The following is a 22,764-nucleotide window of genomic DNA, read 5'->3' on the forward strand; positions in this document are numbered from 1 at the left end:
GAAGGACTGGGAAGTGGAAACAGTAGCAGTGTGAAAGCTCCTCAAACTCGCTTCAGTAGCAGTCTGGGCCCTCTATGCCCTCCCTGGATAGGCCACAGGGACTGAAAAGTAAAAGTGGGAAACAAATGGAAAAGGTTATAATATCCTGTCCTCCTGGGCCAGATGAGGTTTCAGTTAAGCCTCCTCTAACACAATAAATGGTGAGTGCATGTGAAAAGATTAATCAGAAAACTGCTTGGCTACGCACATAGCAATAATGACCATGGGAGCTGTTAGACAAGCAGCCAAAATCAATGTTACATTTTGTTGTGCGAATTGGTCCTCAAGGCCCAACGCTTGTATGTTGCCAACTGCCAGAAGCATTTACGATCTCCATTTTAAATCCAGATTTTTTTGCCAGCTCCTCTTTGGGGGCAACCCCAGCAGACTGTTATGTTTGCCTTGAATGAAAGTTTGGCAAAATTGACAGCTGCAAAGCTGAGCTGACCTCTGGAAACAGGAAACCTGCTGCATGCATGTGGAGAAGGGAGTTCTGCTCTCTGATGATTCATCCCAAGAGGTTCACGCTTCTAATGTCTAAATTGGATGAGAATGAGTGGAAAACGGTGGAGAGAGAGGATCCTGTTATCCTTATGCTTTTTGACGAAGAAAGATCTGTTGCTTCTGCTTTGTCAAGTGCAAAAGTGTCTGACTAGACATTGTTATGATCAGTGTACATAAAACTCATTTTTATTCAGACTAGTGCAAGAGGTCTCATTAAAATAATCACGAACGTATTGTTGCCAAAGAGATATTTGTTAGAAACAAGCTATTTTTTAAAATGTCAGCTGATCAGAAGAGATCCTAACCCTAACCCTAACCCTATTGCAAGGAGCCAGATCTTCTGTGTGCATAACTCTGTCCTCCAAACCACAATTAATCCTTATGGAAAATGATTCCTGTATCATATTCACATCTGTTAATGCCAGGTTTTTAATTAGAGTACAAATAATCAGTAAGTGTCTGTCCCTTACAGTTCATTTTGTGGGCACTAAAAACTTTTCAGTAACTTATCCCAGTTAGGTCCACCTGTCCCATGATCTTCCAGGTCTTTATTGTTGTAGTTTGGTCCCCTCCTCCTTTATTTTCAAGTGGCATCTATTGTTTTACTCCATCAATCATAAAGCAAAGATTCTTGACTTAGGGAGAGATGGCAGAACATGTTGATTGCTCCCAATAACCACAAAGAACTTTGACATTCCACAAAACTTGCAAAATGGCCCCAGTAGTTGGAATGCCACATATGTGAAGAATGCGTGAAGATACTCAGTTTCTTAGTTCCTGAGTGTAAGATTAAATCATTGTGAACTTGGTACTGGGGCTTTCAATTGTTTCAATGTGACACTTTTAAAAATCTAATATATTCATATCATATGTGGATCCTCTCTAATATGCAGTGCTTTGAACACATATTGTAATTTATGTACCTAGGACATATAACTTATTTATCCAGTCACCAAAGGAGAACTAGAAGTCAGCACAATGTGAAGTGAAATCTAAACAGCAGAAATTCTGTTTTTTCTAAAAGTCTCATGCAGTTAAATCATAACTATAATTCTTTTTTTTTTTAATCTTAGGAGTTTGGTGGCAATGAGGGAAGATTTATTCTTACTCATGATCCAAACTGAAACTGCAAAAGATATTCCCAATAATTCCCCATGTCAGGTCTATGGTGCCTTTCTATTAAACCACAAAGTCTATGAAAAACATATAAAAACAGTCATATAAGTCATATAAAAACAGAAATCAGAAATCAGATTTATATATTCATTCATCTATAACTTTTTGAAACAGATTGACTTGTTAGAAATTTTGCCCCATATCCCATATAACAGAACAACAGTTGGGACCTTGGGGGTCTTTTAGTACTACTCCCTGGTCAGGTAGAAAACCTTATACCATTTCAGGCAAATGGTTGTCCAATCTTTTCTTAAAAACCTCCAGTGCTGGAGCAGCTACAACTTCTGGAGGCAAGTTGTTCCACTGATTAATTGTTCTTACTATCAGGAATTTTTTCCTTAATTCTAGGTTGCTTCTCTCCTTGATTAGTTTCCACTCATTGCTTCTGTCCTCCCCTCATCTGCTTTGGAGAGTAGGTTGATTCCACATATTGAAAGAAATAAAGAATAGCCTTCAATGTATATGTTGTTGTTTATTTAAATGTTCTTGTCCTCTGTCTGTCTAATCTATTCCCAATCTGTCTAACCTATTAACCAGTGATTAATCTATACCTAAAGTAGCCATGTCTGGAATCCATTCAGCTTGCAAACTCTGCCAAAATTAAAAATTGAGCCAATATCATATAAAAAACAGAAATCAGAAATCAGATTTATATATTCATTCATCTATGTGCACAGGCCCATGCTTACATGTGCACACTCACACACATATCAGTATATACTATGACTAATATCCTCATCAGCTGCTTATATATATCTTAGATTGATCTTTCTAAGATTATTTTTAAATAATGTGTTTATTTTCCTGAACATGTACCTCTGTTATGCAAAAACCATTTTAATAATAGATGTTCTTCAAAAATGTTTATTATGATTATAATGACTGTCAGAGTAGACTTTTATCTATTTTAGCACAGCATCTAATTTCACATTTGGAAACTAATTTAATGGAAATAGTGAAATTAAATGGGATTCAATTACAGCCTTCTGAATTCAAACACTGTATTTCTTTTTTTTTTTTTTAATTAAAAGTTTTATAAATTTTACAAAAAAGAAAAAAGAATACAAAACAAGAGACAACATATACAAAAAAATAAAACTAAACAATACATATATATATAAAAAAAAAAACCCCCCACCCCTCCCAAACCCCCCCCTCCCTTCCCCCCCCTGAGCTTCCCAGAGCAGAATATAGGCTTAAAAAGTAAAAAATAAAAAAAAAAAAAAAAATTAAATTAAAAACTTTATATTTATATATATAAAAAGATTATCTATAATATATATAAAAATAAAACTTATGAAAAAACTATATAATATTTTTGTATACCCAATCTAAATTGTATAAATTTTATCCATTTATCCCAAACAGCAAAAAACTTCTCTTGCGTTTGTTGCTTTAAGAAAGCCGAAATCTTTGCCATTTCCGCCAGATAAGCTACTTTAAGAAACCATTCCTGCAATGTAGGCAAGGATTCCTTCTTCCAATATTGTCCTACTAACAGCCTAGCGGCTGTAATCAAATTTAACATCAATACAACCTCCTTTGTATCACAATCTGTAACAATACCTAACAAAAATAGTTGCGGAGTAAATTTTACCCTCCTTCTAAAAATTCTCTGGATATTCCACCATACTTTGATCCAAAATGCTTTTATCTCTCTGCATGACCACCAAATATGATAATAGGAAGCCTCCTTATAACCACATCTCCAACATTTGGGTTGCACGTCAGGGTACATATAAGACATTTTTTGTGGATCAAGGTGCCATCTATAAAACATTTTATAAAAATTCTCCCTTAAATTCTGTGCTTGTGTAAATTTGACATTTCTCACCCAAATTTTTTCCCAGGTGTCCAATAAGACTGGCTCACCAAAATTCTGCGCCCATCTTATCATACAATCTTTAATTAGTTCCGTTTCTGAATCCAATTCAACTAAAACCGCATAAATTCTCTTAATGTGGGTTTGTCTTGAATCCTTCACTTGCTTAATAAGATTTTCATCTTCTCTAAGAAAACCCACCTTACAATCCATCTTCCATCTGTCTAGTAATTGCCTATATTGGAACCAGGAATAAATAAAGTTTTCTTGTGCTAACTCTTCCCGTGATTTTAATTGCCAGTTTTGTCCATCCCATTTAAGTAACTGTCTGTAAGACACCATATCCATTTTAACCCCTCTTTTTATTGCTTCTATCGCATGCCAAGGTATAGCCCATAATGGTACTTTGAAATCACTTTTATAATATTTTCTCCAAATCCTAAGTAAAGAAATTCTTAAGATATGAGATTTAAAAGCCCAATCCATTTTTTTATTGAATATTAAATAGGCATGCCACCCATAAAGTAAGTCCCATCCCTCTAGATAAAGTATCTCAGAGTTTGTCAAATTTACCCAATCACTGATTAGTGTTAAAACCACCGCATCATAATATAATTTCAAATTTGGTACCTTAAGTCCACCCCTCTCACGGAAGTCTTGCATAATTTTAAACTTAACCCTTGGCTTTTTCCCTGCCCAGATAAATTTATTAAGACCCTTCTGCCACTCATTTAAATTAATCTCATTTTTCAAAATTGGTAACATTTGAAACAGAAAAAGAAACTTGGGTAAAATATTCATTTTTATCACTGCAATTCTTCCCATGAGGGATAATTGCAACTTTTCCCAGTTCTTCAAGTCCTTCTGTACCCTGACCCACAACCTTTCATAATTATTTTTAAATAATTTTACATTAGAAACAGACAACATCACCCCCAAATATTTTACCTTATTAACAATCTCAAAACCCGTCAGGTTAGTCAAAATCTGCTTCTCCTGACTAGACATATTTTTAGGTAAAATTTTGGTCTTATTTACATTAATCTTGAAACCCGAGACCAAGCCATAATGATGAATCAACTGTAATAAGTTTACTACAGAATAATCAGGTTGCGACAAAGTAACAACCAAGTCATCCGCAAAAGCTCTTAACTTATATTCTTTTTTATTAACATATATTCCTTTAATTTCCTGAGACTCTCGAATTTTGATCAATAATATTTCCAATGTTAAAACAAACAACAATGGCGATAAAGGACACCCCTGTCTAGTACCTTTCTCTATTGTGAAAACCTCCGACAAACCTCCATTAACAATAAGTTGTGCTGTTTGTTTTTGATATATTACCTTAAGGGCTTGTAATATGTTTTCACCAAAATTCATTTCTTCCATTACTCTTAGCATAAAATGCCAATTCAATTGGTCAAATGCTTTTTCAGCATCTAAAAATATGAGCCCTGCAGGAACTTGGTTGTTCTTATCTAAGTATTCTAATAGATTAATAATTTGTCTAACATTGTTTTTCATATACCTTCCTGTTATAAACCCTGATTGATCTTTATGCACAAGATGATGCACCACCCTCATAAGCCTATTTACCAAAATTTTTACAAATATCTTATAATCCACGTTTAAAAGAGATATAGGCCTATAATTTTTTGGTAAAGTAAGATCTTGATCCTCCTTTTGAATCAATGATATAAAAGCACTACGCCATGAAGGAGGAATCTCTAAACCCTGTAAGATACCATTAAAAAGATCATTTAATGGTTGGAATCATCTCCTCCATTAAAGCTTTATAATAAACAGCTGTTAACCCATCCGTACCCGGTGCTTTCCCTAATTTCAATTGTTGAATTGCTGAGGCAATTTCCTCCTTAGTAATTAAGCCATTAATTTCATATTTCTGATCCTCAGTCAATTTAGGAAAACTTGCCTCAGCTAAATATTTATTTATATCTAACAATTGTACATTAGTAGATTTATATAAGTTTTGATAATAATCCAAAAAAGATTTTTTAATTAATTCCTTCTGAGAAACTAGTTTACCCTTATAATTTATTTTCTCTATTATTCTCTGTCTCTGTTTCTTTCTTAATTGATAAGCCAACCATCTCCCCGGCTTATTAGCATTACAAAATGTATTTTGTTTCATAAATAATAAATTGGTTGCAGCTTGATCTGCTATCAACATATTAAATTGTGACCTTAATAACTTTACAGATTCTTTAGTACTTTCATCAGAAGGATTTAGAATCAAAGCCCTTTCTTTTAATTTAATTTCATCCTCAAGTTCTCTACGTTTCTGAATCTGATTTCGCTTATAAAAATTATTCATTTTTATCAAAACACCGCGCATAAATGCTTTACCTGCATCCCATACCATTGACATTGAAGTCCCCTTGTACATATTCAAAGCAAAATAGTCCTTTAAAGACTCCTTTAATTTTTGAACATTCTTCTCTTGTCTAAACAAATTTTCATTAACTCTCCAGGATCTTCTTTCCTCTTTCTCTTGAATCAGCTCCATCCAAACTGGACTATGATCCGTCAGTGATCTAGGAAAAATCTTTACATTCTTTACTTTATTATACAAGTCCGTGGTAATCAAGAAAAAGTCAATTCTTGAAAAAGATTGGTGTCTATCAGAAAAAAAAGTAAAGTCTCTCTCCTCTTGGTTACGTTCCCGCCAATAATCCCTTAATTCCCAGTCTTCTTTCATATCAAAAAAGGCTTTAGGTAGCCTTGCTTGTTTGAGAAAAGGAGAGGAACCTTTCTTGTCCCTTTGTGTATCTAAGACACCATTCCAATCACCCATTAATACCACTGATCTATAATCAAACAATGTTATTTTTTGATGTAACTGCTTATAAAATTGTTCCTGTTGTTGATTTGGAGCGTAAAGTCCAACTATAAGTATTTTCTTACCATAAATACCAAGTTCAATCATCACATATCTCCCCTGGGGATCTGATTCTACCAGACAGGCTGGTAGGTTTTGTTTAACATATATAACAACTCCCCCTTTCTTCCCAGGAGCAGAAGATATAAAATGAGATCCCAAACGAGCATTAACTAAATATTTCTGATCTTTAAGTAAAATATGAGTTTCCTGTAAGCAAATAACATCATTAGTATGTTGCTTCAAATAATAAAAGATTTTTTTGCGTTTCTGAGGAGAATTCAATCCATTAACATTCCAGGTCAAAAACTTTGCCATCTCCCTTGGCACGCAGCCTGGAGAAGACACCATCAAACTCTGAAAGAGCTGCGTGTGTTGCATAACTCTTGGGTCTTGCTCCTCCCACCGGCGGTGATGCACTTCCAGGAGAACTCTCTTTAGGCTCTTTTTTACGTTGCTCCTTCTCTTTACGCTTATAGGCTGCACGGGTCATCCTCTGCTCTTTGAACCTCCGTCTGGCGTTGCTTTACAGCTTCTATCATCCCAGCGGAAACCAAATCTAATGCCTCAGATTGCTGCTCAACTTCCTTGCCACTCAGAGATTTCCGACCAGATGAAGTTGAGCCTGCACCCAGGACCGAAGTATAAAAGTCTCTAGCTTTATCAACTGTGTTCAATCTGTAGCGTGTCCCAGCATGGCTCAAAACAATACCCATCGGAATTTCCCATCTAAATGGCATCGATCTAGCTTTAAGCTCATTGGTTAAAAAAGCAAAGTCTTTCCTGCTTCTTAAAATTTTGGATGGGATTTCCTTTAAAATGATGACATCTTGGGCAGCAATCTGAAATCTTTTATTGTAAAAAGCTTGTATAATCTCATTCCGCAGGGACTTCTTTGTAAAATAAATCACCACATCTCTAGGCAAGTTCTTCTGCTTAGCAATCCAGGAGTTGAGCCTATAAATTTTTTCCACTTCTCTCTGTAATTCTCCTTTATCCATATCCAAGGCCAGCGCCAAATCAGTAAGGACCACCTCCACCAGATCTTGATTCACATCTTCCTTGAGGCCTCTGATCCTCAAGGCATACTCCATTTGTCTGTACTGAAACATCAAAATATCTTCTTGTGAGGAGTCCACCTTCCTTTCCACATCTTGAAATTTGTCATCCAAATACAAACACTGTATTTCATCATCACCACCCTAATGCATAGTCAGGGAAGTTGATTATGAGAAACCACTGACAGTGACAAGTAGAATTTTCATATTTAAATCAAATATGTTGTAGCCTTTTGTTAAGAGGCTTAAAAATAATTGTAAGGGCAGCTCTATGTGTCTCAGTCCACAAGGGAGGACGAAAAGCATCACAAAGGTTCTGCTCATTCCTGCCACCAATAAAACAATTCCAGCACTGAAGCTTAAAATAAAACTGACAAGAGATTTATCTATTTCCTCCTTCCCTTTCAGACTTGCTTTATTAGTAGCTCTGCAGTACAGAAACTGTATTCAACACTCATTACTGGATGCAGGAAAATCCTTCCTTCCTGCCAGCACAATCTTTCCTACATGCTTTGAGGGAAGGAAGTATATAGAATTTTTTTTCTGTGTGTGTTTTAATTGCCTTATTGAGCAGTAGCCATTTTATTTAATTTTTGCAAATGTTATAAGTGGACAGAAAATGATGACATATAACTGCAGCATCTTTCAGACTGGTGGTCTTTTCTTGAAATTTGCAAACATCAGTATGCTGGAAAAAATTTCCTTGGGAGAGCTTGCCCTTTGCAAAATGGCTGCCATGGAGATCTAAATTTTAATCTTCTCTTCCAGGGATGCTCACTTTGTCTTTTTTCTGAGCAGTTAGATATATTTGCAAACTATGTTCTGTTTTCAGTTTCCCATCCTTTCTTCACTCTCTTTCCAAAGCAGCCCTTGAGCTCAAACCCAAAACTCCCTTTATTACCCTGGCTCCACATGGGCAGGGCCTGGGAAACCCATCCACAGACACAAGGGGTCTGCTGCCGGCAAGATGGGGCTTACCAGTCTCAGTCCATTGGAGAGGTTAGCTTGGAGTGCCATCTGGGGTGCCAAATTGTTGAAGGAAAAGTCTTCATCATGGTTCAGTCCAAGCCGGGAATAAACAACATGGCTTTAGAAATAAAGTTGCAGTTTATTGAAGAGGAGAGCCAGACAGAAAGATGGCTCTGGAAAAAAAGAGAGAGAGCACATGTAGGGAGTGGTTTTTTTAAACTTCTTGAGCTTTTGTTTGGAGTTGTTCTTGTGGCATGAACTTTGACCTGAGTTTAAGTGTGCCTTTCTGGTATTATGATGGTGGTGGGTTAATCCTATTATGTCCCAAAGGTCAATCCTGCTTCCCTGGGGCTGTGGCTGATGACTCTTAGATTTTTGGTGTCAGGGATTGTTGATTCTAGGGATCTTTCTTCCTAATCCCAGTTTTCTGACTCCAGTCTTTCTGACAAGATTATCACATCTGCAGTTCTGCAGACTTGGTTTCTGTTTGGGACAGAGAGACTTGGGGGTGGGATTGGTTTCTGCTTTTAAAATCCTTTAGGGAAATATATTCTGCCTTTTAAATATTTCCAAAAATATTTCTTTCTCTGGGGGGTGTGTGTGACTTCCCATACTTTTTACTTTCCACAAAAACTGACGAAGCTTCTTTGGGCTCAAGTGCATTCTTGGAAATAAAGGTGAAGCTGAAGGTTGGCAGCTGGAAATTTAGCACACCAACTTTTCAGATGCAAAATGAAAAGTAATTTCTTAAATGTACACATTTTGGAGGGGATGAAGGAGCCTGCCAAGGGAGAAATTTGGTTTTTCATTTCTACAAAGATAAAGGTTCTGAGAAATGCAGAACAAATCAGCAACAAATCACTGCAATAGAAATAGACACAATGTAACAGTCCACTGGTCAGGTTTCTTGGTTCATTTTTACTTTTGCCTTTATTATCTTTATAAATAACTCAAGATGGCAAACATATCTAATACTCCCCCATCCTCCTATTTTCCCCACAACAACAACACTGTGAAGTGGGTTGGGCTGAGAGAGAGTGACTGGCCCAAGGTCACCTAGCTGGCTTTCATGCCTAAGATAGGACTAGAACTCACCATTGCCTGGGTTTCTAGCCTGGTGCACTAACCACTGGACCAAATTAGCTCTTACTCTCACTCTTCACTCTCACATTCCCCTCTCACATACCCTGACAGTGGTATATAATAAGCTTTAAAGGAAAAGGTTGGAAAAGTGCTTAACAACAAACATGTTTAATCATGAATATGATAAGAGGTAATTCACATTTTTTTCTGTGTTCTCACCTAAATTTCACAGATTGTCTAAAGTTTGTTCCTGGCTAAAAGCATTCCTGTAGATAAAATCTCCTAGTTTTTTTTTTTAAGGGGGCAATGGCAGAAAGGAGGACCTTATGTAGAAGTTTCTACAATATTAAATTTCATAAATCTGAAAGGAGATCAACACAAATCCTGAAATGAGCTTTTGGAAATATTTTTCTTCCCCAAACTGAATTCTTATGATTCTGATGGTAGAAAAAAATTCAAAGAAATCCATATATAATTCATCCATCCATCCAGAATGATCTTGGTTTCTGGAAAACTGTATGAGTTTTTTTTCCCTTTTCTGTTACCCCAGTAAGTTCATATTGGGTATTACAATGAACAACCTAATGCCCCCCCAATTGCTCTGGATTACTTTTTTGGGGGGGCAGGGAGGACAATATATAAAGAAATCTGTAATTGGTAATTTAAAAAAATTAGCAAAAAGGGATCTTATTTGCTCATGTGCACCTGACTGTCCCCACAAGAGCTGCTACAGTGTGTAGATCCATTGCCCGATGGATTTTGCTTTATGAAAACTGCAGTAAAGCCACTATTATTCAAAGATATGGGTGAAGACAAGAGGAAGAACTGGAGACAACCATCAGAAGGATTGTCAAGATATTTTTCCATATATAAATTTCTATTGAAAGCTCTGTGAATAACAGACATCCCCACGCAGCTCGGCAAAAACACAAACTGTTTTACTGCCTCGCTGGTGTCCTCAGTACATGCTCTGTGCTTGTGAACATTCTGCAGCAAAACTGAGTGTTAATAAGGGGGTTGTCAAGACATTTTCCATATATAGATTTCTATTGAAAGCATTGGTCATGTCACAACTGCCTAGTTTTTCATCCAGATGTTTTTTTCAAGAGCTGCAGCCATAGTTATAGGTTCCAATGTAAAGCCACCGAGTGTGCAGAGGGAGAAAGTGATGGCTCTCCTGAACAAAAAAAAAATTAAAAAAAAATAATGAGGAAGCAGGGTCAGACAAGAGGCATATAACTCTGCACAACCTGCATAGCCCCTGCCCTATGGAACACCTCATCACTAAGGTTCGGCAGGCCTCCATCCTTCTGTAAGGCTTTAAAAAGCTGGCTTTCCCCCCAAGCATTGGGAGATTAGATGATGGCATGTTAGCACAGACTGGCACCAGGTTTTTCTCCATTTCTATCTATGAGGCAAGGGTAGCTTTTTGGGAAAAAGAAATACAGTATTGTATAAATGAAATCATAAGGATCTCTGTATAATACAGTCAAAATATGTTTTGAGTTCTTATTTAATGAGAAGAATGTAAAATGCTTATCCCTCCCAAGGTCCCTGAAAACTGATGGACCAAAGATTGTATAACCCCCCCCCCCCCGAAGTTGTCAAATTGTGTCTTCAAGGATCCCGTAACACTGACGATGTTGGCTGGGGGCTGCTGGGAATTGTTGTGCAGCAGATCTAGAGGATTACATCCAAGCTTGAGTTCAGCAAGGCTTATATGGGACAATCATATTTAGAACTGCAGAAATAAATGAAATATCAAGACACATTATGCCCTCAGATGAAATCCTTACTCTGCAATTATCCCGCCTTACTCACAGAATGTAAGAATGCCTGGTTTGGCCTTCATTTTCTCAACTGTCTATCTTTTCCCAGTACTTATTGTGTCATTTTTTTTCAGACAAAATTGATTAAATTTACTAAGAAGAAAAAGACAAAATTTATGCACAATACTTTTTAAGTGATAGTGGAAGCATTTATGGTTTGAAATGTTTACTGTATACGAAGCATCTTTTATCCTAATTCTCAAGGTTACACTTGTGTGTAACAACTTGGAAAATAACTTACCATTTTTACAGGTAAAGTTCTTAATAATATTTGAATTATTTGTTTTTGGTTTTTTTGCAAAACTAACAAAGCACAAAGCAGAAACAAACAGGATTTTCTAGGCTGTCTTCCCCAGTTTTCTTTCAGCTTGTTCCATTGGGTCTAAAATAGATTCAAAATTGTCCCTGGTTGGAAATATGAACTAACATCTCTTTATTTTTTTAGATAATTCAGAGATATCTGGACGATGCCAAAAATCAAAACAGCCATTCTTGTATTTTGTACTATCTCCATGGTTACTTTTCCAACATCTTGAAACTGGCCTGCAATTGTCACCAATTGCACCAAGAAAAAAAAGGATCATTAAATCTAAGAAAATAACTGAAAAATGCCTTTTGGTTAAATGACTGAAAAAAGGAGATACAGTTTGAATGAATGATTAATGTGTTTGACTAAGATCCAGGAGAACCAGGAAAAACAGGTTTTAAATTTAATGTCTGGAAAAATGCAAGTAAATAAATTTAAACCTTGGGCATAATGGCAATGTTTTATTCAACATGCCTTTTGCCTGTGGATATTTGATTAATAAAATGTTACATTCTACAGGTTTTATTTTTATTTATTTAAAACATATAGCTACCCATCTTTCAACCAACTCTGGATGATTTCCTCTCAAAAATTAGAAGATATTTTATAAAATATAAAACTCAGCCAGTTTTTATAACATTAAAAACAATAAAACAATAAAAAACTGGTACCAGTCTATGCTAATGTGCCATCATCTAATCTCCCAACACTTGGGGGAAAAGCCAGGTCTTTAAAGCCTCATAGAAGGTGAAAAGGATGGAGGCCAGCCAAACCTTAGGGGCGAGGTGTTCCATAGGGCAGGAGCTGTACAGGGCAGGAGCTGTACAGGTTGTACAGAGTTATATATCTCTTTTCTGACCCTGCTTCCTCATTTATTTTATTTTATTTTTTTGTTCAAAAGAGCCATCACTTTCTCCCTCTGCACACTCGGTGGCTTTACGTTGCAACCTATAACTATGGCTGCAGCTCTTGGAAAAAACATCTGGGTGAAAAACTAGGCAGTTGTGACATGACCAATGCTTTCAATAGAAATCTATATATGAAAAAAATGTCTTGACAACCCCCTTATTAACACTCAGTTTTGCTGCAGAATATTCACAAGCACAGAGCATGTACTGAAGACACCAGCAAGGCAGTAAAACAGTTTTGTGCTTTTGCCAAGCTGCGTGGAGTGCATGGGGATGTCTGTTATTCACAGAGCTGCTATATTTCAAAAGGCTGCATAATGTATGATGATTTTAACCCCCTCTGCTGCCTAGCCAGAGGACTGATTTCCAATATCTTTTCAATATTCCAGGGCTGCACAACTGAGTTGAAATGCCCTGGAATATTGTACAGAATTTCTATGCATGCTAAAGGATCAAGTGCCTATACAGAAAAAAAAAAGTCCATTTGGATGCTTTCAGATACTGGCTTCCTCCCCATAAGAAACTGGTTTAATAATTAGAATTTTTCTTGAGCTTTTTTAGATAATCACTGTTCTTCGACATAATTAAACCTTCACAACCTCCTGTTGTCTGCAGAAAGGTGGGGAAAACTTTCTAAACATGTTTCCTTCCCTGATGGGACTGGGCAACATGTGGGAAAGGCAGCTAGAATTGTCACCAGGTTCTTATGGGAAGTTAATATTTCAGGCTAAGAAAATAATATTGGAATAACATCCTTTTCTGAATGTTAGCAGATAAAACAATTAAATATCTAAGACATGCTGGGAAAAACCTGCTATCTTTAAAACTAATACATATTTGAATATAGATAAGTATTATTCTAGCAGTAGGTGTGTATTTCATTAGTAAGCTATTTAAATACTCTGACAACTACCCAATACTCTTGCCAGACTACTCAAGACTACTACTATCATTACTGTATGGGTTTCTCATTTAAGTCTGTTCTCACTATTGGCTTGAAATATAGGAATGCGAACAGTATTCCATGCTTATATTCCTGCAGTATTCCACAAAACAGCCAGTTTTGGGTGGTCAGTACATGAACTGAAATGCACATCACTGGAAAGGCTGATAGGATGTGCTTTGTCAGGCTCCTAACAGTGGCAGCAGAGAGATTGAAAAGAACAGAAGGTCCTGGAAAAAGGGAGGAAGCCAGCTAGGAGATGCACAAAGGTGGGAATGACAAGCAACAGCTTTGCCCTACTCAATCTTGTTTCATCTAAAATATAGAGTAATTAAAATGTTCCAGATTTTGCTTTTGTGACTTTGGTTGATCTGCTTAATTGAACCAAACAAAACTCTACAAAGTGATGATTTCTCATTGTTTCATGCATACTCCTACCTCCATCCATCACTGAGTATGCCTGAAATTTGTTTTCTTCTGTTGCTGATCCATATTCTGCCTCTGTTGCCGGACTCTGCTGGCCTGGGAATTTGAATGTATTTTTAACTTACTGAAATGATCACAATGCTACGGATTTGATGCCATATTTCATAGCTGAAAATATATTTTTGAGCACTATGCAATTTTGTCTGTTTTTTTTAAATTATTATAAACTTTTTGGTTCTTAGGTGTATGAAATACAGTGGACTTCACTTTCATGGTAACTAGTGTTTTTTTGGTAATTGGCTAGGTTATTTAGAAACAGTTTTTTAAAAAACTGAATGGATGAGTCTCATATTTTTTAATCAGTTAACTTTGTATCTCTTTCAAGAATGTGCATTTTTCAATATTTAATAGCTTTTTTAAAAAAATAAACTCATATTGGATTTGAAGAGTGAGGAACATTTTTCTGCTGCACTGGATGTGTCCATTCATATTGCATAAGGCAAATAAAAATAATTTATATTTTTTAATATAGAAAAGCATATAACTCAGCTTTTTAGAATTTAGAAAACATTTTCTAAACACTTGAATGTGCATACATAATGTTGTGGTTTTCAATAAGCCCAGGAAGTTTAACCTGCAATCAGAAATTAAATTTTAACAGAGTTCTATTTTTCTTTGTACAATTTATGAAGAGTGGAGAATATCTATGGAAAAATGCCATTTATCTGACTGTAAAATCTTATCAATTAATTGTATACACAGCTTCTCTGTCTCACTACCAACACAGGGAATAGATGCATACACATACATGAATTAATTAATTAATTGATCTGATTTTTGTCCTATTTCAGATCCAACTCTACATAGTTTACAATATTTAATAAACAAGATGCAGCAATATGCACAAGCAATAACAGAGCCGGTTTGGTCTAGTGCAGCGGTTCTCAACCTATGGGTCGTGACCCCATTTGGGGTCGATCGACCATTTTTCGGGGGTCGCCAAAGAAGGCGATCCGCCATTTTCTCCCCCCAGGGGCCGCCGCTGCGCATGCGCACCGCGCATGCGCGTCCCACCGCGCATGCGCAGAACGTTTGTGTGACGGGGGTCGCCGTCACACAAACGTTGAGAACCACTGGTCTAGTGGTTAAGGCACCAGGCTAGAAAACAGGAGACTGTGACTTCAAGTTTCACTTTAGTTGTGAAAGAAAGTTAGGTGACTTTGAGCCAGTAACCTTTTTACTGCTCAACCACCTCATAGGGTTGTTGTTGTGGGGAAAATAGAAAGAGGAAGGCATGTTGGATATGATCACTGCCTCGAGCTATTTGTAAAAAGATAAAAAATGTGGGATACAATAAACAAAGAAGTTAACAAACACATGCAACTGCCCCCTCTTTTCTTTATATTTCCCACTCCCACAATCATGGTCACCACGGATGTTATCCCACTTGATTTTTATCACACCCCCTATTTCCTTCTCATTTCCTGCTTGTATGTTGCCATCTTGGGGGTTCCTCCGTGCTGCCCATTGATACGGGCGGATCGGTGTTACAAGGTGGGGTGGGCGGACCATCTCTGCCAAACATGTTAATGAGGCTGTTTCTCCCCTTTTTGAATATGACCGAGTAGTTGTTGCTCCCAAGCGTCTCCTCTCTTTAACGTCTTCGGTCTTTACAAGTTCCATCCCAACTTTGACTAAGTCATTTCGGATTTTCTCTGTATGGCGATCGGGAGCACTGGCTTTCATTACTCTCTCTCCTCCATTCTTAGTACTCCTTGCCTGTGCGTCTTCATCGGAGCCACTCCACACTTCTCGTCGACGCATTCGGGTCCCATTTGTCATCTTCAGGCTGGTGTCTTCAGCTTCGTGCTTCGAAGCACGAAGCTGAAAACACCAGCCTGAAGATGAATGGGACTTCATCGAAACGTCGCCAAGACACTTCCAATTTTACGCGGGAGAAAACCCGAATAACCAAAGACCTACATACAAACACCCGCAAAAACCTCAGAATATATATATATATATATGATGCTATGTTTTTCTTACAATTGTCCTCTAAAATCTAAAGGTCTTAATGAGGTCTTAAGTTTTTGGAAGGTCATAAGAGTCATTTTCACCTCTGGCAACAGCTGTTTTATAAGAAGGGAAACTCCACAAGAATCCTGGTGTGACAGGAACTCTTCATACTGATACATCCAACAGTTATCAAAACAGTGAAATGTAAACGGGTCCTCCACTATGAATACAAATGAGCCCAAACTTTATGTTGCTAGGTGAGAAATTTGTTGAGTTTTACAATTTTTCTTACCACATTTGTTAAATGAATCATTGCAGTTGTTAAGTTAGTAACACTTACCCTGCTTGTCAGAAGGTTGCAAAACATGATAACGTGATCCCGGAACACTGTAACCATCATAAATATGAACCAGTTGTAAAGTATCACAATGTAAATCACATGATCATAGGGATGGTGCAAATTTTCATAAATGTGAAAAATGGTCGTCGCTTTTTTCAGTGCCGTTAACTTCAAACGGTCACTAAATGGACTGCTGTAAGTCAAGGACTACCTGTTTATTGAAAAAGGACAATTGTTTGTTCCCTCAATTGTTTAGATACAGCAGTCTCATTTGAAGGTGTGGGGGGGGGCTTGCTAGAATTCCTATATTATAATCTCAACATTAATTCCTTGGATTAATGATTTCAGCCTAAAATCAGGGTTCTGTTTTGGCTTCTTAGGATACGCTGCCAGCTAATAAATCTGCCAGCCATCAAATCTGCTCTACTTCTACTTCCTGGCCAAACTGATAAAGACTGCAAATACCTTATACCAGAGGTCTGCAACCTTAAACACTCAAAGAGCCACTTGGACCCCTTTCCCAGAGAAAACACTGGGAGCCGCAAAAATGTGCGCGCATGCGCACACACACCTCAGGGGGAGCTTGATTGAAGAGTTTAATTAAAAAGAAATAGAGGCTGCTGTGCATGAATTCTCTCTCTTTCCTCTCCCTCTCCTCCCCCTCCCTTTCTCTCTCCCCCCTTTCTTTCTCCCTTTCTCTTTTTCTCCCTCTCCCTCCCCCCTCTCTCCAATCTTCTGCTCAGCTTCAAGCTGTTCTCCAACAAGCTGACACACATTCTTATTGGGCTGACTCTCTCTTGCCCTTCCTGCTTCCTGCAGAAACGCAGCCAAGGCAGGAGCCCCATCCAATAAGCTTGTCAACTCGTTGGAGAACAGCGTGAGGCTCTTTTTATTACACACACACACACACACACACACACACACAGAGAGAGAGAGAGAGAGAGAGAGAGAGATGGGAAGTGCAAGTGCCTCTCTGTGCAAATGGCAGAGGAGGCTGAGAGCCGTAGAAGGCTCAAAGAACTGCATGCAGCTCCGGAGCCGCAGGTTGCTGACCCGTGCCCTATATCCTATACCAGGGGTGTCACACTGCCGGCCCGTGGGCCGGACTTGTCATGTGGAAGCCGTGCCCACCCCATTGCCGGCAATGGCAAAACCGGCCCAATATGTTGCATGATGTCACGAGTTTGACATCCACTGCTGAACTTGGTTCTTTGGTGGCATGCTGCTTGCCTTAGTTCCCTTAATATGAATTAAAATGCAACCACCATCGTAGCCAAAGAAAAGTATGTGCACTGTCAATTCAATATGCCCTCTTCTACCGAGTGTGCTCTTGGATGAGATTCATTTGCTGGTAAATGTACAAGATGAAGCCTTCACTTTTTCTGGCAATATATGTGGCACCACTACAGCCCACAGTAAAGTGCTGCAAGAGTTGAATGCCAGAAAGCAGAAGCACATTGTGAATATTCCCTACCCCCACTTCGCTCAAGAGTCATCATTCCGTGACCACTGATTATATATGTCACCTGGCTTTCATATCCTTTTTATGAAATATTTTTCTACTTTTGCACATTTTAGAAGTTGTTCTGCTTTTTCTCATATCATGTGGTTGAATGTGAGTGATGCAACTTTAACTACATAAGCAGGAATATTCTTGGCTGAAGCCACTGGTGTAGGATGCTTCTCTCTTTTTTTTTTACTATTTTTAAACATTTTCTTTCTTTCTACTTCCTCTCCTACACAGTAGGCTACTGAAGATTGGATAGCTTGCACTTTCCTCTGGATTGCTGCTCTCAATTTTAGACAGCCAGATTGTTCATTCTTGGTATATATCACAGAAGGCAGACATTCATCTAACTGAACTTCACATAAGAATGCAATATGATTTTAGTACCCAGTTTGCTTAAGTATTTTTAGTGTGGCTTACAATGTGGTTCTATTTCCAAAACCATCAATTATTTTTGCACCATTGGTGGGTTAGTTTTAATTTTGTACAAAATTCATAAAGGTCTATCTCTATATTTACCTCTAGAAATGTTCTCATAGTCTCCGAAAACTGAAACCAAATTGTCAGTTTTGAAAACTATTAAACTAGACTGGCACCAAGGAGACTCATATTCTACTCCACTCTTAACCAATGGAAGCTCACTGGACTACTTTGGGTCAGCCAATCCCTCTCAACTCAACTATAAAGTTGCTGATGTGGAAGAAAAAGAAGAGGCTGAGCTCCTGAACAAAAGTCAAGGTATAAAACTATCCGCATCTCCTCCAATAATATACACTCTTGTTTAAGAACAAGATAAACACGGATGGTTTTCAGATTCAGATTATGATTCACAATCTAGCTTTTGAAAAAAATCTTAGTTATCAATTGGACAAGTTTTAAGGTCTTCAGATGAATCCACACCAGGATTATTTAGGAATTATTTAAGAATAATTCAAGCAATTCCTAAAATTAGGTTACTTCTAACGCATTGGCCCATGACAAGGAACTAGTTCAGTGATGGCGAACCTTTTAGAGACCAAGTGCCCAAACTGCAATCTTAAACCCACTTATGCATCGTTGGGTGCCGGGTGAGTGTGGCCTATTGGCTGGGCATGGCCCACTGGCTGGGCGTGGCTGCAGTGGTAACGGCAGACTGGGTGGGACTAAAAAGTTCAATCAATCAATTCCAACTTTGCAAGATTTTTTTTCCCATGAGAAATTGAAATTGACTGATTGAACCTTTTTTTTTTTTTTACACACAGCAACGGAGGCCTAAAGCAAAAAGGTTTTATAAAACCCAACTGAAGGCCTAGTACTGGGGCAAGGTGTGTGTGCCCACAGAGAGGGCTCAGAGTGCCGACTCTGGCACCCATGCCATAGGTTCGCCACCACTGAACTAGTCCTTTGAAGCCTTTGATATAAGCCTTTGTGTATCAGTATTTATTATAGCATTGTTAACTGTATCCTATCATATGATTATTATTGACTTTTTATATTATACTATTCTATGCTGGACGTTGGAAGTAATAAACCTTTAAGTTTCATGATTGTGGAATCCAACCGTCTTCATCAGATGGCTGAAACGATGAGTCACCATTATTTGTCATAAACTCTGACAAAGCAGACCTAAAGTTGATATGTGTACAGTCACAAAGATTTAGGTCTCAATCAACATGATAATTTTTGATTGTATCAAATAACATTCTGCTTAAAATGCCTCAAGATTAAAAAATTAATACAGTAAAGAAATTATTAAAGAAAAAAGCGACTCCAGGTAAATATGCAGAACTGTGCTGAGAATAAAAAGCCTTAAATCTGAATGGACAAATGTATAGATTAGGGGCAGTTGGAGACATGCTATTTCTCCCGCCTCCTCTCCCGTCACTATCCTGGTACCCTAGTGACCCGTCGGATGCAGTCTAAATACAATCCCTCGCAAACCTTTCCCCACGCACTTCTCTCCTCCCAGAAGCCAGAAAGGCAAGTGGACGCAGCACTCCTTCTGCTCTCCGGGTAGCCCCCCCCTTCAGCCCCCCCACGGTCGGGATGCAGGCACCGGAAGTGGGAACAGAAAGCGGTGGGCGGGAGGGAATCGCCGGGAAAGGGGGCGCGCGAAAAAGAATTTTCATGGAAAGCTTTGGCGCATGAGCAGTGGCCGCCGCCGCCGCTGTTGCGCCGCGCCTCAGCTGAGGAGCGGGCAGTGGGTGGGAGGCAGAGGGTGAACTTAAACCTCACGGCCAGGTGGGGGGTCGGCGAGCGCTGAGCTAGTGGCGGAGGACGCGGACCAAACTGCTATAGGCATTGTGGACAAAAGGCCGGACGCCTGCGTTTTTGGGGGTGGTGGAAGAAAGGAGGGAACAGAGGGGCGGGGCTGAGCGCGCACGCGCGCGCGCGAGAATGTGAAGATGGCGGAGCTGCAGATGCTGCTGGAGGAGGAGATCCCGGGGGGGCGCCGGGCCCTCTTCGACAGCTATACCAACCTCGAACGGGTGGCCGAATATTGCGAGACCAACTACATCCAGGTACGGTGCGGTCGCTGTCTTTCCTATTGCCCCCTTGCTGCAACAAAGAGAAGGGATGAACGCTCTGAGTGCGCGCTCATATGTATGCATACATGCATGCTTGCATGCATGCTTGCCATACGGAATATCGATGTCCCTCTTCTCTCCATCCAAGGCATCTCAACTGGCCTTTGAGGCCTAGAAGGAGCTTGGAGTGGTATAAGAATGAGAAAGAGGGAGAAGAGGTGGGTGCTCGTTGAATGCCCACGCAAAAAGCCGTTGGGTGTAGATTTGAGAGAGGTGCCCCTAATCCAGAGATTTCCTTTCAGAAAGATGCGTCCTCTACACAGGCTGATAACGCCTGGAACTCACAGCCGTCTGGGATCGTTGAGATACAAAATGTTTCCCATTCTGTAACTGGAATAGTGTGCTATATTTCTGTTTGGTACACTTTGCTTAATAGGGCAAAAGGTGATTTTGGACTAATAGGTAAGGACATTTTTCACACGCAAGAAGAATAAATCCCTTACTCCACGTGTAATGCTACTCCGCAAGAGATGTTACATGTACTTTTATTAAGGATTTCTCCCCCCCCACCGTGAACGGTGGTGCTCCATTTAATAACTACTGTCCTGTAATGTTAATATTGTGTTCCTTACAAGAAGGTATTAATTAATAACAATTCAAAGCTCTGGTTTATCAGGCTGCCTGATTTGCTAAAATTGTGATTTGGCATCAGTTCTGAATGTGATGTCAAACTGCACTAAGCTTCAAGTCTCCTATTGAGCCGTGGTAATGAGCTGAATATGTGGCTGACTAGCTGATTACTGTTCTGATTTCTGCTGATTCTTCAAAGGAAAAAAACCCACTGATTTTCTCCTGGATAAACAAAGCTAGAGACTGACATGATGCTTCAATATTTAAATTGAAATCATAAGGAAATCTTTTTAGCTTAGAACTTTATATGCATTTTAGCTGTTGCTTTTAGTGAAATGGGCAGCTAAATAAGGTGAATAGATAGATAGATAGATAGATAGATAGATAGATAGATAGATAGATAGATAGATAGACTGACTAATTACATTTTATCTCATTTATAAACGGAATGATGTTTTTAGTATCTGTATTATTAGTGTGCAGCATTATTAATATAGTATGTAGTCATAATTTAGTAGCTTTCTGCTTGGTGGTTAGTATTTTGTATTTCAAATATTTTTTCCAGAGAAGTTAGTATGACCAGTTAAAACATCATCATTCAATTCTAAGATGTAAAAAACCCCAATCAGATTTTGCTGGGGAGATGGCTTGTTATAAATTAAGATGTAATTACGGATTTCTGTTGACAAAGTAGATGTGTCAAACAATTGAATGCAAGGATCTTGCTTCATGGGGGAGTTATGAAACTGCAGTTTCTTTTTGGTTATCAGATAGGTTTTTATTACTTATGAAATTGGTTTAGTTAACTCTGAAATCTTGAATGTGAAATTTAAATTATCAATCACTTAAACACATTTGGGTTTTAAGGAATAGACAAAAAAAATGGGTAATTCTCTTATGTAATATTTTCCTTTTCATATCAGTTTTATAACATGTTTCTGATTTGAAGATTAAAACATATGTAGCACTGATAAAAATTCTGGAGTTTTAGAACTTTCCTTTTTCTGTGTACAGTGTAAATAAGTAAAATATGTTTTTGGAAGCAAAGCATATTCATAAGTTTCTATTTTCATGATACAAATGTACATATTTGAAGATCAGGAGAAGGACTGAGAGTTTTAAAAAGCAATAAGAAAATGTGCACTGTGATTTGTTTGTTTTTCCTGAATTGGATATTGAATTCTATAATCGGAAAGCTTTTGTACTTACTAGTCTGTCATGGGGTATGTATGGCTTCACAGTGTTATTCTTTATATACAACGAGTTTATAGTCCAAGGTGAACATAAGATTTTTCTTTGTGATACTGTAACAAAATAAATAAAACATTTTTGCCATATTGCTTTAAATTGTTGCATGCATTGGTGTTGCAAAAATGTTATTATTGGTTTTGGTTTTAATCATAATGCTTAAAGATTAATTCTGTTACCGTGACCTAGGAATGCTTGCATTTTTGAAAGATTTTGCTAAAATAATACATGCCAAGGGAATCTTTATCAGTATGTTATGTATCTGAAGTATTCCAATGCAAAATGTAGAACTTAAGGGACAATAGTCAAGGAGGAACAGTTTTCGATAGTCAGCTATAATATTAAAATAAATCCTCCAAATTGTTTTTGGGATTTGTATAGGAGCTGAGTAGATTTCTTTAAATTATTTCTAAATTCCCTGCTGAAAAGCAAAAGTGTAGTCTGTACCTTTGTAGCACATTATTTTCAATCTGTTTCAAGCAGCTCTTTTTTAATCTTCATTTATTTGATGGAGATTATTTTCTTTTTTTTAAAGAGAGCTCATGTTATC

The 22,764-nt window shown here is 38.0% G+C and overlaps 1 protein-coding gene across 15 annotated transcripts in view; it reads left to right on the top strand.

The window, feature by feature from the left end:
• The first annotated feature begins 19,983 nt into the window (after positions 1–19,983).
• Positions 19,984–22,764, top strand: part of ABI2 (abl interactor 2) — an 84,236-nt gene continuing 81,455 nt past the window's right edge. For 3 of the 15 annotated variants that reach the window (XM_039354840.1, XM_039354879.1, XM_039354888.1), the window contains exon 1: positions 20,000–20,330. In XM_039354840.1, the coding sequence (XP_039210774.1) occupies positions 20,214–20,330 (117 nt within the window). In that variant the 5' untranslated portion in view covers positions 20,000–20,213. Of the gene's footprint in view, positions 20,331–22,764 lie in introns of all 15 variants that reach the window. The other 12 variants (XM_039354769.1, XM_039354792.1, XM_039354821.1 and 9 more) reach the window with 10 other exon arrangements.

This window comes from Crotalus tigris, unplaced genomic scaffold (genome assembly GCF_016545835.1).
Source record: "Crotalus tigris isolate CLP2741 ecotype Arizona unplaced genomic scaffold, ASM1654583v1 scf7180000017568.13789103, whole genome shotgun sequence".
NCBI classification, from domain to species: Eukaryota; Metazoa; Chordata; class Lepidosauria; order Squamata; family Viperidae; genus Crotalus; species Crotalus tigris.